Source organism: Nannospalax galili, unplaced genomic scaffold, assembly GCF_000622305.1.
Source record: "Nannospalax galili isolate Female #2095 unplaced genomic scaffold, S.galili_v1.0 scaffold820, whole genome shotgun sequence".
Taxonomy (NCBI): Eukaryota; Metazoa; Chordata; class Mammalia; order Rodentia; family Spalacidae; genus Nannospalax; species Nannospalax galili.
In genome coordinates this window covers 121,194-137,344 of record NW_008346549.1, presented here as the reverse complement: position 1 = coordinate 137,344, position 16,151 = coordinate 121,194, and the positions used below count along the sequence as shown (strand labels likewise).

The window sequence follows — 16,151 nt, the reverse complement described above, 5'->3', positions numbered from 1 at the left end:
GGGGGTGGGTGGGGGGAGGAGACAGAGGTGGTTGTTGGTATAGCTTTAATCTGTTTTTTTTGTTTTTGGTATTGCTGGGGACTTAACCCAAGGCCAGGTTCCTACCATATCCATACACATAGACACACATAAATACAATTTTAAACTTCCTTTTTTTGGTCTTTTTGAGACGGGTTCCCTGTAGCCCCAGCTGGCCTGGAACTATGTAGACCAGACTGGCCTCCACCTCACAGAGATCCACCTGCCTCTGCCTCTGCCTCTGCCTCCTGAATTCTGGGATTAAAGGCGTGTGCCATCACGACTTGCCTTAAACTTTTTTATTTTTATGAATAGTACTCCCTTACCCAGCTCTTTGTTTGGTTGGATTTTGTCAAGGTAAGGTCTTACTCTGTAGTCAAAGCTGGCCTAAAACTCTCTGGGTAGCTCAGGTTGAACTCAAACTCATGATAGTCCTCCTGTTTTAGTGCCCCTGCGTGCTGGGATTATATGCATGAACCCCCATACCCAGCTTTCCAGTTTGCTTCCCAGAGTTTCAGTTAAAGTCAACTATGGCCTAAAAATATTAAAAGAGAACTCACATAAATAAAAAGTATAAATTTTAAGTCACTTTTTATAGTTTGTGGATGTTTTTAAATCTTTCTCTTCCTAATTTGTGAGTCCCCCCCCCACCCCCATCTTTGTACTGGAGACTTAATTCAGGGTGCTAAGCATATACTTTGCCATGAACTACATCCCCAGCCCTTAATTTGTTTATTATTGGTGTGTCTGGAAAACTGCATGGTATACATAGGATTCAGAATATTAGAGCTTTCCACTGGGTTGTGAAAATGGCAAACTTTAGTACAGCACAAATGTCATAAAACAAAAGTGAGCCAGCGAGATGGCTCAGCAGGTAAAGTGCATATCACACAAGCGTGAGTTTGATCCCTGGAACTCATGTAAAGGTAGAAGGAGAGAATTGACTCCACAAAGTTTCTTCTAATCTCCACATGTGGGCTGTGGCATGCATGCCCACCCCCACAATAAAGAGAGAGGGGGAGAGAGAAAAACACTAGTCCCAGTACTTCAGATGCTGAAGGGAAGGAAGGTTGTGTGAATAATTTTAAAGTAATCTATATGGTATAGCTTAATTTGATAGATAAAATAAGTAACAAAGTAAAAACAAGGTAAGGACCTTGATAGAAAAAGAGGCCATATTCACACATGAGAAGGTCTTAAGAAATAAATCCTGAAGGTCAGCAAAGACAGAAAATTGGTCACTCTGGTAATCAGAGGAAAACATGAAAACCAAAGCAGACTTTCCTTGGTTCGTACCCTTTTAAAGCCAGGCCCAGGGAGAGGGATACAGTTCTGGTAGTTTGGGTGGGGGCACTTTTTTTCCCCTTCTTGGTGCTGGGGAACAAATCTAGGGCCTTGATCTTGCTAGGCAGCCATCTACTACTGAACTTAATCCCCAACCTCTTGTTTTGTTTACATTTATTCATTTACTTGTTTGTTTATTGAGGGGTATGTGTATGTCACGGTACATGTGTGGAGGTCAGAGGACAACCTGTGGGAGTTATTCCCTCCACCATGTGAGCTCCGGGGCGGGGATAGAACCTAGGTTGTCAGGCTTGGCAACAAATCTTTACCCACTGAGCCATCTTGTTAGCCCTGTTTTGTCTTTGTTTTTGTTTGGTTTGGTTTGGTTTGTTTGCTTTTGTTTGTTTTTTTTTTTTGGTTTGTTTTGTTTTGTATTTTGAGACAGGGTCTTACTATGTAGCCCAGGCTGGTCTCAAACTCCAGTTTCTCCTGCCAGGTACTGAGATCTCAGGCATGAGCCATCATGCCCAGCTGGGTGGGAGCTTTTAACAAGCTATGGGAGAAAGTAAATTGCTATGGTTATGACAGTCTGGGAGAAGAGGTTGGTACCCATAGCAGGGACTGCCTGGCTATGTAGCAGGTCCAGCTCAGGCCACCCACATGCCTACTACCTTGTAGATTTTGGAGCCAGGACGCAGGGAACGGCTGGGCCTGAAGATGGCCAATGAAGCAGCTGCCAAAAACCGAGCTAAGAAGCAGGAAGCCTTGCGAAGAGTGACAGAGAACCTGGCCAGGTGAGGGGCAGCTGGGTCCTCTGGTAGGAGTAGGGATGCAGATGGGCTTGCAGGTATATGGCCTGTAGGACAGCCCAGGGTACATCCACAGGGTTCTGCAGTGGGTGCTGTGACTACCTCTCTGCTCCACAGTGTGGCTGAATGTAGACAGGTTATGAGCTCTTTTCCATCATCTATCCACTGTGTCCTCCTTGGCCTTTCCTTAAGAGGTATCTTCAGGCCCTTTGTCCCACTATGAGCTCCTGTCAGCCCTGTGGAGTCAGTGTCATTCACCTTAGGGATGAGGACTTCAGCTTTCAGAGCTCTTGTATTCTACCCAGCACCACAGCCAGAGGCAACAGTACCACCATGCCTCAGGTTTGGCCTTTCTGCTACGTACCCAGTATTGTCCCTTTAGTTAAGAATGACCATGACAGGGCTCCTCCTAAGGCCCTGAAAGGAGGCCTCACCTTAAGCAGCACTTGTCCCTTAACCTTGTTGCCCTCTTCTGTCCCTTCTCTATAGCCTTACTCCCAAAGGCCTGAGTCCAGCCATGTCCCCCGCCCTGCAGCGCCTAGTGAGCAGGACAGCCAGCAAGTATACAGATCGTGCCCTCCGGGCCAGCTATACACCATCCCCAGCACGCTCAGCCCACCTCAAGACCCCAGCTGGTGGGCCACGGACCCCCACAAGCACACCAGCACCTGGTTCTGCCACACGAACACCGCTTACCCAGGACCCAGCCTCCATCACAGACAACCTGCTGCAGCTCCCTGCCCGGCGCAAAGCTTCAGACTTCTTTTAGAGCCAGGCCTAGGCTGGGGCTGTGGACATTTTGTAAGACACTTTGTGAGACACATTGTGGAGTTTGCAAGGCAGCTCTCTACCACTCAGAGGACACCAACCCTTGGAGGCCCAGGCCATAGGTGGTTGATTATCCCAGGAACCACAGGCATAAGGTGCCATGCCACAGCCAGGCTGACACAGGATATTGACCACTCCCTTGGAAATATGCTGTCTCCCAGGGTCCTGTTGAAACTGTTTTCTATTTAACATCCACATGAACCATCATTAAAGAACACCTGGCATACTCTGGCCAGGTTGCCCTTCCATGCTGCTGCCTGAACAGGCCCAGAAGTGCCCTGGGACCCACTTTTGCATCTCAGAACTTTAAAACTAGAGCCCATTATGGGAAGGAAACAGTGGGTGGCTCTCAGAGCTACCTTCTGAGCTGAGCACACACCTGACTGCTTTCCACTGTGAAGGGTAGCATAGAATCAATCGTTGTGCTCCTCAGGGTTACCCAACACTGTGGATTCAGGTCCACAACCTCTCAGGCAGGCCTGACCCTTTGGTTTGTTGGTTACATGATGGTGTAGGTCCTACATGTCAGGCTCCACCCCAGCATCAGTTACTTTCTTGTGATTTCAGCTGTTAACTACCAGCACCTGGCTCCCAGCTCAAGTGGGGCTAGGCTGTCTTCACTGTCCTACCCTCTGCTTACCCCACTGCTCTTGGCACTGCCTGTTGAGGCACCAACCTTACCTCAACCTGGGCTGTACTGTAAAAAAACTAGTTTGGGTTCCCTGCAAACCTGCAGGTACCATATACACCAGGGACCAGCATTTGCCTATGGACTAAAGTTACAAATGACAGGCCTTCAGATGACTAATGGCCACATGGGCTTGTGAACCTGATACCTACTGAGCTGAGGGGTCCCTGCTCTGGGCCAGGTAGACAGAGTCTAAAGCATGGTCTAAGTCCCCAAACAGGGTCTTCAAGCCTCAAGGGTGTCATAGGTCGTTCTTTCTGGGCAGCCCAGGGCTTGAGCTACTTGGGGCTTAGCATACAACTGACTGCTTAGACTCAGATCCTGCTTTGAGTCCTGTGAGAGCCATCTTTGCTAGTCTGCTTATATGATCGTCTCAGCCTCTCTAAGCACCAGTGTTCTCCAGAGGCCACTTGGTCCTGATACCTCCCACCTCAGACCATGTACTGGCTAGTTTTTACTATTTCCTTGACACAACCTAGAGTTGCTTGGGAAGAGGGAACTTCATGAAGAATTGCCTCCATCAGATTGGCCCCTGGGCATGTCTGTGGGGTATTTTCTTCATAGTTAATTGATGTGGGATAACCCCACTGTGGGTGGTGCCATCCCTAGGTAGGTGGACCTGGGCTGTGTAAGAAACCTGAGCATGAGCCTGGGAGTAAGCTAGAGAGTGAGCCAGTAAGCAGCATTCCTCCATGGTTTCTGCTTCAGCTCCTACTTGAGTTCCGGCCCTGACATCCCTCAGTGATGAACTGTTACCTGGAAGTGTAAGCCAAAATAAACCCTTTCCTCCCTTAAGTTGCTTTTGATCAGAGTGTTTTATCACAGCAACAAAAGCAAACTAAAACAGGCCTCTACTGACTGGAGATTCCCCACAGTGAGTTACTGTGACTCCTAGGGTGGCTGCCCTGGGAACCTCGGGGCTGGAACTGGAGTGCCAGGCTAATAAAGTTTCGGTACTTTTGTCTCACAGGGCAGGTTGGACTTAGTCCAAGGGATCCCCCAGGAAGTAGGAGGTAGAGATGGAGGGGGAAAGAATGGGTGCTGTCCAGGTGCTGACCACCTCGAGCATTGGGCCAGCATATGGGAATGTCTTTGGGGAGGGATGGTAACCAGGAAACATGAGAGTCTAAGCATCATGACTGAGGGCTGCTGGGGTTGCATTGCAGGTCCACAAGATGGGGAGGGTAGCAACAACTGTCAGCTGGGCTGCCCCATCCCTGGGGCAAGGTTTCTAATCTCAACTGACCTTGTGGGGTTAATGGACACAGAGCACTGTGTGGGAGCAGGACAGGGTCAGGGTGGGTTATACTGTGTTGAGACCGAGAGCCATGGAGCTGCCCAGCCCTGCAGGCCATGGGGACGGGGGCAAGTCAGAGGCAGGCAAGTGGGAGCCTGGCAGTTGGACCATGACAGAGGCCTCCTTTTTAACCACAGGCCTTACTGAGTCTGCCTGTGCCTGAGCACAGGTCCCTGGACCACTAGACTGGAGATCCCCACGCTGGATGAGTCCTAGAGAAAAAGACTCCCCACTGGGCACTCTCAATGCTTGTATACACTTCGTGGTTTATTTGGTGGTCAGTAATTAACGTCTTTGCTACTAAGTGGAAGAAAGCTAATAGAACGTAATCAAAATAGTGATTTAATTGATGGATTTTACTTGTTCCTGTACTTGTGCCTTCTTCAGCTCCTACCTGCCTACTTATGTGAGTGCAAACTGCACACCATGACCCCCCAGGGCCCTTGCCAGCTCTAGGTGCTTGCTTTCCCCACCTCAGCTCCAGATATGTGATGGTCTTTAGCTCTGGAAGTCTCAGCCAGCCTGTCCTCCATCTTTTCTTCATTTTCAGGTGCCACCAGCAGCCGGTGCTGGGGTTTGGCCCCAAGCTTGTGGTCAGGCCGGTACTCAGGTCTTGAGCCTGGCCGGGTGTCTAACTTGCACTCAGCTCGGTACTTGCCCTCCCCCTCCCTCTTGAAGGAGGCAGAAGACATGGCTTTGGGCTTGGGGGCCTGTAGCCATGAGTGGCTGAGGATCTCGTCAATGTGTAACCGCCGGTTGACATCTGGCTGGAGGATGCGGTAGATGAGGTCCTTGCACTCACCAGTCAGGTTCTTGGAGCGTGGGAAGTCCACTCGGTGCTCCTTCTGGATGCACAGCATCTTTTTGATGTCAGAGTCATCGTAGGGCATGGAGCCACAGACCATGATGTAGAGAATCACGCCCAGGCTCCAGATGTCATACACCTTGGGCTGATAGGGGATGCCCTGCAGCACCTCGGGGGCTGCATAAGCTGCTGATCCACAGAAGGTTTTGCTGAGGACTATGCGCCCACTCCCATCCCGCAGGCAGCGCTTGGAGAAGCCGAAGTCAGACAACTTGATGTTGAAGTCCTTGTCAAGCAGAAGGTTCTCACACTTGAGGTCTCGGTGGACGACGTCCAGATCATGGCAGTACTTGACAGCTGAGGAAAGCTGGCGGAACATCTTACGGGCCACATCCTCATGCAGGGCTCCCCGGCACTTGATGAACTCAAGGAGGTCGCCCTGGACGCCCAGCTCCATGACGATGTAGATACGCCCATCAGAGGTCTCAAAGATCTCGTAGGTTTTGATGATGGAACGGTGGTTGACGGTTGCTAGGATGTCCATCTCTCTAGGAAGGAATCTTTCCACAAAGTCGGTGGGCGTTTTCTTGCGGTCTATGATCTTGACTGCTACGTTGTATTTGAGGCGCTCAGAGTAGGCAGATTTGACTTTTGCATAGGAGCCCTTGCCCAGATTGATCCCCACAATGTAACCCTTCTTCCTTAAGACCGCGGCATCATCCATGGTGCCAGGAGCGGCCGGTGCCACTGCCCTCTACATCCCCTCCCCACACGGGCCAGCAGGGATTGTCCTCATTCCCACTGTGGGGAGGTGTCTGGCTGGGCTGGGCCTGGGCTTGGAGGAGTGGAACACTCAGCACTGTCACCAAGTTACCAATGAATGAAGTCATAAAGCCAGGCTGCTGGGAGTAGGGACTGGGCTGTGGGGAATGGGGCCCCTGGAAGCCAGGCAGGCCTAGAAGGAGAACCGCCTCCCCACTGGAATGAAGCCATCACCCAGGCCTGTGGTAACCCTCTCTGGCCCTCTTTCTTGCTGTGGCTTTCTTGTCACCAATAAGGCCCAAGGGGGGGTGATCCAGGCACAGCCAGAAGTCCAGCCCCATGTCTGTTCCCTCTCATCAAGCCATGGGAACTGGTCCTGCATTGGTCTTTATCTTACAAGAAGGAATTTCTTGCCACTTCTTTGGGGTTTGAAGAAGACCTGTAGGCTTATGTCCTTGGAATCAGTGGGGGCTGCCTAGGTCTAAACAGACCAGTGGTAGTCCCAGCTACAGAGCAGGCAGATGAGCCACTGCCCTGGTGAACAGGTTCATGTGGGGATGGGAGGTCAGGCAGTACTAGAGGATGCACTGAAGGTCCAATGTAGGCAGGTGCAGTTTGGGGGGTGGGGCAGGAGTGGGGCAAGATTCTGCCAGGTAGAGAAGGTGGTAAGGTTCCTAAGCAGGTAAATACTGCTGAGAATGACTAAGGTACAAGTCAGGAGGGAAGAAGAGAAGGTCATGGGCTTTTCTCTAAGTGATGGGCACCCCAATTCAATCCAAGTCCCATTTAAGATAGTCATTCACAGAAAAGCTAATTGGCTTTGGGGTAAGTGTGGAGGCCAGTGTCTTGGGTCAGGCCTGAGAAGGCTGGACCAGGGCAGGCCTCTGAGCATCAGAGGGAACTTTAGGAAAGACAGCATAGACCTGGTCAGTGGGGATGGGGCTATGTTGGCCCTGTGCTGGTGGCGTGGGGATTGACAGCCCTTAGTATTGCACATGTAGAGCAGGTTTCTGGGTGGGAGGGGGCTCACAGTCCTCCCATCTTGGAGGTTTGTGAGCAGTGGGCAGGTATTGCTTGGAGTGCTGTGGCATTGCTCATTGTTTGCATGTTGGATTGTCTTGTACTTGGTGCATAATATTTGCAAAGTGGGATAGTGTATACATCTCCTTGGCTGCTTTGGAAGCCTTATGCCCATTTTCATCCATCCCAAGGGTCTTGTGCCTATAGAGAATTTCAGGAGGTGATCTAGGGGTGCTATGTTCAGAAAGAGAGCAAGGAAGACCTATTTCTATCGGGGGAGGGTGGTAGATCCGAAGGCTTCAAAGAGGAAGTGACATAGGAGTCCAGGTACCGAGGATCCACCAGGTGGACAAGAGGGGGCAGGATGTGCCAGAGGCACAACTGTGGACACATCTGGAGCATATGGGGCACACCCTGTGCCTGCGCTGTGAGGCTGAAATAGGCAGGGTTGGTCAATACAGCACCAGCCTTCCTGTCTGTTAGCACTCCAGGACACTCAGGCTTTAGCTCAATGTATTCCTTCCTCTTGGGTGTACTTTTTTAGCTGAAGAGACAAGAGCTTCTTTACTTTATAACCTAGAAGAAGTTGTAAGATTTGTAGGCCAGAACATTCTCCCTCGTATCCTTTGTATCCCCAAATGCTCTATCTGGAGCTTACCTCTATGTACCAGTCTTCTCGGTGATGCCACAATTTACTCTCCCATTGTAGTGGATTCTGTTGTCTTGCCCAAGATACTGTGGTCTCTGGTTCCTGGGAGACATGCTAGGGAAGGCAAGGATCAACTCAAAACAGATTTGTGGGGCATGAGGTGGCCTTCATTGGAGATGTGCATATAGAGCCAGGATAGGACTCAAGACTTAGGCTTACTTCAGTATTGTAGTCCTGTGGACCAGGGACCTGCACACACTGGGGAACTCACTGCCCTCCAAGCTTCACCTTTGCTGATTCATTAATCCGGCAAGCATTTGAGAGTATTCTAGGTGCTAGAGGACACCAATGAACCAGAAACAGCCATGTCTTCTGGAATTTGGAGACCAAGAGGCTCAATGTCACACCAACCAGTATTGAATGCACTGTGGTGGTTATGTCCTGACACAGGATGATGTACCTCTGATGTAGTTCAAGAGAACTGGGGCTTGAACTTAGGGAGTCTGGGGAAGTCTGAGGTCTGTGGAACCAGTCCCAGGAGGAGGATTGATAATACCCTGAGGATTATGGTGTGGGAGAACATGAATACACCATGAAGGCCACCTTGGGATTCTGGTCCCAAAGCCACTGAGGGTCATTGCAGGTGACTGAGCCAGAGCCAGCAACCCACAGGAATGGTTCAACAGGGTATGCCATGTGTGAAGGAATGGGCTCAGTCACCTAGACATGCTGCTCTGGGTGCTGTGATTCCCAGCAGGCTGCCCACCTTCTCTGAGCTATTTTCTCACCTGTAAAGTATACAGCAGGTTCTCCTCCTATATCCCTTCCCACCTGGTGGATTTCAAGCAGCTTCAGGTCCTCTTAGTCTTCTGTCCCAAGAAGGGACTGCAGAGCTGAAAGGGGAGGAGCCTACATACCTCTCAGCACACCCCCACCAGCTAGCTCCATGTGTCCTGGAGCCTTCTGTGCCACTCAAGTTTCTTCATGGGAAGTAGGGGCACTTCTCCAGCGTCTCTCAGCCTCTTGTGTGCCTGAATCCTATTCACTTGGTTTTCATGGGCAGAATTCACAGAAGCCAACTACAGAGCACCACTTGCCCCGGCCCCAGAAGGTTTTGAGAAGGGTGAGCCTGGGGCGATGGACACAGTCTTCAAAGGTGAATTGGCAAATATGCTTGTGGCACAAGTGATGGGATGCAGGGTGAGAGATGTTGCTGGAGGACCAGAAGCCAGGCACTGGAATCCTTCCTCAGGGTGGTAGAAGCTAGATTGAGTGTAGGAGAGGGGGCTGTGGACACCTGGGAGGTGATGGGTAGAACACGGCAGTGGGGTGAAGAAGGTAGGCCGAATGTGGGGAAAAGTGCAGAGAAAGCACATTCAGGATCCCACTGACCCCACTTCCAGGGGACACAGAGAATTGGGGTCTTCCTAAAGTAGAGACACACAGGTTGGGGGGTAGGGTGGAGGTGAGTCTGAATGTTCTTGTTTTTGTGTGTTAAACCCTTAGGCCCCCATGAGGTTTCCTGGCATGAGGTGAAGAAAAAGGGGCCACAACAGCAAGGTGAGGAATGCCTGGGACACTGTCAGCAGGGCAGGCAAGCACATGGCAGCCAGTGGTGCCAGATGCAGATTAGGCCCATGTTGGACACCAGTAACTGCTTTTGCCCATAAGGACCTGGTATGCTGCCTATCCTGCTTGCCAGGGTCGGCTTCCAGCTCTGGTAGGGATATGTCCCCTGGAATGGGCTGGACTTGGAAGGAAATGAGATGTATTCAAAGCCACACAGGACTGTGGCCACCTAGTAGAGCCCTTTTACTTCTGTGCTTGGAAATGACACTGTGGAACAACTCGGGGCACAGTTGAGAACTGGATGCCAGGTGGACATGGAGAAAACATGTCCTCTGAAAAACCAGTTGACAAGTTGGGGAGCCCAAGAAGTACTGTGATGCTGGTCCACCTGCCCTCCATAGTGTTCCCCCAACCCCACAGGCAAGCTTGTGAAGCTGGATGCCCTGGGGTATAATGAAACATCTGCCTAGACCCTCAGCTCCTACTGCAGCCAGCCAGTTCTCCCAGTGCGAGAGGAGGCTCTGACCTCCAGCTTCCCCTATGTAGACAGCCACGCTGTCCTTGGATTGTCCCCTCCTTGCCCTTTCCAGGTCTCTCTGCACTCCTGGGCCTCCCTCTAGAAGCAGCATCTTCCTCACTTAGGTCTCTTCCCTGGCCTCTATCCCTCAATCTGGGATGGAGGCACTGGAATGGATTTCCCTGAGTGAGGATTTGCAATGGAAGCCAAGGGGAGCCCAAGACTAGTCATCTGGGTAAGGACATTCACCTTGGGGTCTGCACTAATATAGTGATTTATTTTTTCTTTAGCCATGTGAGTTACCAAGTTCGAAGGGAGGGAGAAGAAACTGACAAAAATAGCAGCTTATCCGGGACTCTCTTCTTTCTCTCTCTCATCCCTTGACTTCTAGACTCAGGCTTCAAGCCATGAGCTCTACTTCATTTCCTGCTAACCCCCTGGGATGCTAGAGGCTCACTAAATATGTGTCTCTGGAGGTTGTTGTGGGTGTCCTTCCTCTGTCTCTCTGATCACCTCACTGCTAAAGCCCAGGGTCTCTGACTGCCCTGCCACTAGCTCTGTTTCCTCCTGGGGTTTAGTCTCAGGTTGGGCCTCAGGCCGTGCCTCTTCCTGAGGCTCCAACTTGGTGGCAGATTTCTTGTCAGAGCCAGGTTCAGTGGTCCATGGGGACTCAGTGGTCATGGAGCTCTCCCCACCCTTGTTGATGGCTCCAGAGGACAGACCTCGTGCCTTGGGCTGCACCCAGCAATGGCTGAGGATCTCATCAATGTGAAGCCGCCGATTGACGTCTGGCTGTAACATTCTGTAGATGAGGTCTTTACACTCACCAGTCAGGTGCTTAGAGCGAGGAAAGTTGACTCGATGCTCCTTCTGGATGCGCAGCATCTTTTTGATGTTGGAGTCATCATAGGGCATGGAGCCACAGACCATGATGTAGAGGATCACGCCCAGGCTCCAGATGTCATATACCTTGGGCTGGTAGGGGATGCCTTGAAGTACCTCAGGGGCCGCATAAGCTGCCGACCCACAGAAGGTCTTGCTTAATGTCAATCGACCACTATCATCCCGCAGGCAGCGCTTGGAAAAGCCAAAGTCAGACAACTTGATGTTCAAGTCCTTGTCGAGCAGAAGGTTCTCGCACTTGAGGTCCCGATGGACAATGTCCAAGTCGTGGCAGTACTTGATGGCTGAGGAGAGCTGGTGGAACTTCTTTCGAGCATCATCCTCTTGCAGGGCTCCTCGGGTTTTGATGAATTCAAGGAGGTCACCCTGGACCCCAAGCTCCATGACAATGTAGACCTTGCCATCTGATGTCTCAAAGATCTCGTAGGTCTTGACAATAGAGCGGTGGTTTAGCATGGCCAGGATCTCAATCTCACGGGGAAGAAATTTCTCCAGGAAGTCTGTGGGGCCTTTCTTGCGATCGATAATTTTGACTGCCACATTGAACTTTAGGCGCTCAGAGTAAGCGGATTTAACTTTGGCATATGAGCCCTCTCCCAAATTTATCCCCATGATGTAGCCTCTTCGCTTGAGGACAGCAGCATCATCCATGGTGCCAGGAGTGCCCATCGCGTCTGAGGCTGCTGTCTACATCCCTGCCAGACATGGGCCAGCAGTGTCCTCATTTACACTGTCGACAGAAGGTCCTCTCACCTGGCCGGGCCTGCTCTCTCTTCCTCCTAAGAGGCCAAGACTCTAGCATGGAACATTCAGTACTGTCCCCCAGGTGATTTCAGTGGGTGAAGTCACAAAGGAGGAGTGCCCTGGGGGAATGAGGCTACTGCCTGAGCCACTTGGACTTAGAACCTGGAAGGTCTGCCAGGGTATTGGAGCATACTGAAAGCCAGCACAATGGCCTTATGCTTGGCTTGGACCTGAGGTAGGAGAGGCCTGTAGGGACAGAAAAGAGGTATGCCCATGTTTCTAAATCTAGAACCTGAACCATCATGGAATGCCATGGCTCATTATTTCAAACCAGATCAATCCAGGGAATCCAGGGTGAGCAGCCCTATCAGTCAAGGGTCCCAGAAGGAAACAGTAGATACACTCAAGGATAATCTTAATAAAGGGTTGCTTTACAAAGGTGAGAGCAGAATGTAAGGAACTCTATGGGTAACTCAGTGCCCTAAGGTTGAACAGACCCCTGGCACACACGGTAGAAAGCAATGGGAAGTATACAAAGGGCAACCCTGACAGAGTCAGCTTTAGTGGAGGGAAAGAGCCAGTCTGCAGTGACTCTACAGGGCAGTGGTAGGGAAGATGTCCTCGACCTCTTTTCCCTCCCTTCAGCTCTTGATGATGTCTACACAGGCAGCTCTTGGGCACAGAGCAAGACTGAGAAGGGTCAAGTGAGTCAGGAGGGGCAGAGACTTCTGGCCCAGTGGTTGCTGTTTTGGGGGCTAACACCCTGCCCTTTCACTGCAAGTTTCCGCTGGATTTTGCACTTTCCTGGACTGCTCTTTCCTTAGCTGCAGCTGTCCTGGCTTTATCTAACAGTGGCTCTGACTGGCAGGTGGATGACTGGCAGGTATGCTGCTCTTGGCTTTGAGTTCCCTCCTAAAGATCCTGCCTCTCTTAGGGCTCTGGCTGGGCTCCCAGGGTAGATCTGAATGAGTTAGGGGTGGGGGCAGAAAGCTAGGCTTGGATCTTGCATGGAGCACTGAAAATGCTCCACAAGGACTGCATAAGAGCCAAGGGCAGCACTGGACTGGGACTTTTGCTTCTGCATAACAGGGGGACCCCTGTTATGTCTATCCAGTACCTGCTGTGGGCCAAGTCCTTGGAGAGCTGGAGCCCCTGATGGTTTGACCTAATCTTGGGTTGACCTTGGCTTTATCCACCTGTGGGGAGTTAGCATCCCTCACTCACATGACCCCAAAGTGTCACAGGTTAGAATCCTGGGACTCTCCAGAGAACACTCAGGAGAGATGAAGGTGAGTCAGATTGGGCTGGGTCTCCACCAGCTTGGCTCCTCCCTCCTTTTTTCTGCTTCTCGTCTTTACCTTTTTCCCCAGGCCTGATCACCTACTACATAGCTGTGGTTCTTCCCCTGTACAGCTTACTCCTCCATCTGCTGTCTCTCCTGCCACATTCATGCTCCCACATGAGGGCAGGTGTGAGGTCAGCAGCAGGGAGCCTTGTTCCTAGAGTTCAGCCTTGCCCAGGCTTTTCTCCTACAGTGTGTGGGCAGGTAGGTCCTAACAGAGGTCCTTTCCAGAAGACCTGAGCTGCTCTGTTACTCCCTGACATTCCTTAGGCCATTTCCTCGTCTGTTGAAATAGTTCTGTGTCCCTTCCCCAGAGCCTGTCGGCCTTACACTTTATTTTCTTTACAGCAGTTCAGCCTTTAAAAGACCACTTTAGGATGTATGCTGAGCACTGGGGGGGGGGGACCTGGGGCCTACAGGTGTGACGATCCTTCAGGTCTCAGGGTCCCATTTGCCTCCTTGATTCTCTACTCCCGGGACCCCACTCTTCCTCGCCCCCATAACCCTACCCCATTCAAGTGTCGAGTATCATTGTGATTTTGAGCTCTCTTCCCCATTTCACACCGGGGATCCTTTGGCCACCTGGCCGCCAGGACTCCTTCCGCGAGCCCCACCCCTCTGATTAGCCAATGGCACGCCTTAGAGCTTATAAACCCGCCCCTGAGGCTCCGCCTACTGCCGCTGGGTCTGCAGGCCCTCTCTTCGGCTGTCCGCTCAGGCCCCGCCCCACTCTGCCCGCAGCTGGAAGAGCGCGAGTCCAGCCTCCCCCGCCCGCCTCGGCGCTCATTGGCTAGTGCGCGCAGGGGGCGGGGTCGCGGGGCCGGAGCAGGACGGCCGCCATCTTGCGCGGATCCGGAATCCGGTCCCGGGTCTGCGGCCTAGAGTGCGCGCGAGTCCGCGGTTCTCCCCTGCCGTGGCCCGACTGGAGCCTTCGCCCTCCGCCTCTCTGTCCCCGGCCGGAGTCCGGCCCCCACGCCTTCATCCCGGCGGGGTCCGGCCTCCCCGCGGGGTCACGCGGCTGCCCCGGGGACGATGAACGGAGGATAAATGGTGCCCAAGGCAGACAGCGGCGCCTTCCTGCTGCTCTTCTTGCTGGTGCTCACTGTCACCGAGCCGCTGCGGCCAGGTGCGCGGCGCTGGGGGTGGGGGCGCGGCCAGGGGTGGGGCTGGGGCCGCTCGCGCTCAGGGCTCGCCCGCCCCGGACGGTCCGTCCACCAGCTGGTACCACTGGCGGCCACTGCGCCTCGGAAAACGCAGGCGAGGCCTGACCTGAGGGCTTCTGGGTGCCTGCTTACTCGGGTGCAAGCTGGAGTGCACCTGGGCTCAGAGCGAGTCCTTTCTGTGCCACTCCAGCGTCGAGGATGTTGACTGTGGACTCACGTCCACGGAGCGAGGGGAGCCATGAGAGCCACTGGCCAGGAGCTGCGCCTTCGGCACGCCCTTCTGCAGGCCAGGTGATGGGGTCGAGTGGAGGTCTGGGGTCGGGACCATCTTTTAGAGGCACTTGGTTGTCCCAAGTGTCTGCCCAACTATGGCCTCGAGCCAGCGTTTCAGCCCTGGACAGCGATGGCTGAACGGCTTACTGCCACTCAGTGAAGCGCTGCACCATAGAAGTCCAGCCTGGACCAAAGGAAGTACTGAGAGTACATCGGGCACCGTGTGCTGGGGACAGAGCCCTCTCAGCAGTGCCAAGCATTTAGTAGTGCTTTGTCTTTGTGATGTGATTAAATGTTTTTTTGAACTCCCCCTTGGAGTTCTGTGTGTGGTGGGGAACTAAAGGTCCCTTTTCTACCTACTTCAGAAACCCCTGAACTATACCAAGAAAACCTACCCCCTCCAAAGAAAAACCAGGACTCATCTATCCATCAGACACAGGAGTTCTAGTGCTTTGGGCCCACTGTACTACCTTTAGGGGCCTGCAAAAAAAAAAAGTTATAAACAGCAGGGGGTGAAAAAAAGAACTTTTAGGTGAAAAAAAAATGTACTATAGTCTTTTCTTTTTGTGTGTGTGTGAGATAGGGTCTCCCTTTAGTCCCAGCTGGCCTGGAACTTGCTTGCTATGTAGACCAGGCTGGCCTTGAACTCGCAGAGATTCACCTGCCTCTACCTCCTGAGTGCTAGGACTGAAGGTGTGTGCCACAATGTCGGGTTCATGGATTCCTCTTTATACTAATGGAAGGGAATGTAGAATTCATAATGGTTTTGTTGGAGGATGGATCCCACCAAGGCAGTCTTCTGTGGGTTACATCAAGTCTGGGTATAGAGTATAGGGGTGTACACCCCTCACTAGTACTATATCCAGGCTCCCTTCCTGTACACATTGCAACTCTTGGCTCTGTGTTTATCATCTTTATGGAATGTCTGCCTGAGCCCTGATAACCAAGACCCTGGACCAGTACTCAACTGGGCAGACTAGTGTTTCCCTGAGCCATGAGAAGAGCTGGTTGCTCAGTAAAACTGGCTGTTCTACCTAGTGAGAACACCAGTGCAAGGAACACCAGTGGATGTGGGTGCTATATGGTTCCGGGGGGCAGGGGGGAATCACAGCCAGTGGATTTGTGTGGTCTTGTGATTAAAATCTTTGTAAACTTGTATGCCTTTGTAGAGTGTGAAATGTCAGCCCATTCTGCTTCTTGGGTTCCATTTCTGCAAGTGAGGTTTCTGGACTCAAAGTAAGCCTCACATGCTTGTCTTTCTTGTACCTCTGATTCCAGGGCCAGCATTTCCTGCCTAGATCACAGAGGTGACCAGTGTTCCTAATCTCTTTCCCTTGCCAGTTTGTTCACATATCCTGCCAGCTGGTATGGAGCAGAAACATGTGAATCTTCACTGCCTGCCCATCAGTAGAGATATTCAAATACAGAAAACACACCCCTCTTTTTAGACGTGCTGGATGTGAAAGAAGAGAGCAAGTGT

At 51.9% G+C, this 16,151-nt stretch overlaps 4 protein-coding genes across 5 annotated transcripts in view; 2 read left to right on the top strand and 2 right to left on the bottom strand.

Moving 5' to 3' along the window:
• Ess2 (ess-2 splicing factor homolog) overlaps window positions 1-3,636 on the top strand; it is a 10,434-nt gene extending 6,798 nt beyond the window's left edge. For both annotated transcript variants that reach the window (XM_008842997.3, XM_008842996.3), the window contains exons 9-10: window positions 1,981-2,096; window positions 2,601-3,636. In XM_008842997.3, the coding sequence (XP_008841219.1) occupies window positions 1,981-2,096; window positions 2,601-2,880 (396 nt within the window). In that variant the 3' untranslated portion in view covers window positions 2,881-3,636. The remainder of the gene's footprint in view (window positions 1-1,980; window positions 2,097-2,600) is intronic.
• Window positions 3,637-5,172: 1,536 nt separating this feature from the next.
• Window positions 5,173-8,263, bottom strand: Tssk2 (testis specific serine kinase 2). Its single transcript, XM_008842999.2, has one exon. The coding sequence runs from the start codon at window positions 6,451-6,453 to the stop codon at window positions 5,377-5,379; it is 1,077 nt and encodes a 358-aa protein (XP_008841221.1). The 5' UTR covers window positions 6,454-8,263; the 3' UTR covers window positions 5,173-5,376.
• Window positions 8,264-10,499: 2,236 nt separating this feature from the next.
• Tssk1b (testis specific serine kinase 1B) lies at window positions 10,500-11,943 on the bottom strand. The gene has a single exon (XM_008842995.1). The coding sequence runs from the start codon at window positions 11,816-11,818 to the stop codon at window positions 10,703-10,705; it is 1,116 nt and encodes a 371-aa protein (XP_008841217.1). The 5' UTR covers window positions 11,819-11,943; the 3' UTR covers window positions 10,500-10,702.
• A 2,075-nt stretch (window positions 11,944-14,018) lies between these two features.
• Dgcr2 (DiGeorge syndrome critical region gene 2) overlaps window positions 14,019-16,151 on the top strand; it is a 92,179-nt gene continuing 90,046 nt past the window's right edge. Inside the window, exon 1 of the mRNA XM_008842994.1 lies at window positions 14,019-14,361. Coding sequence (XP_008841216.1) covers window positions 14,283-14,361 — 79 coding nt within the window. The 5' untranslated portion in view covers window positions 14,019-14,282. The remainder of the gene's footprint in view (window positions 14,362-16,151) is intronic.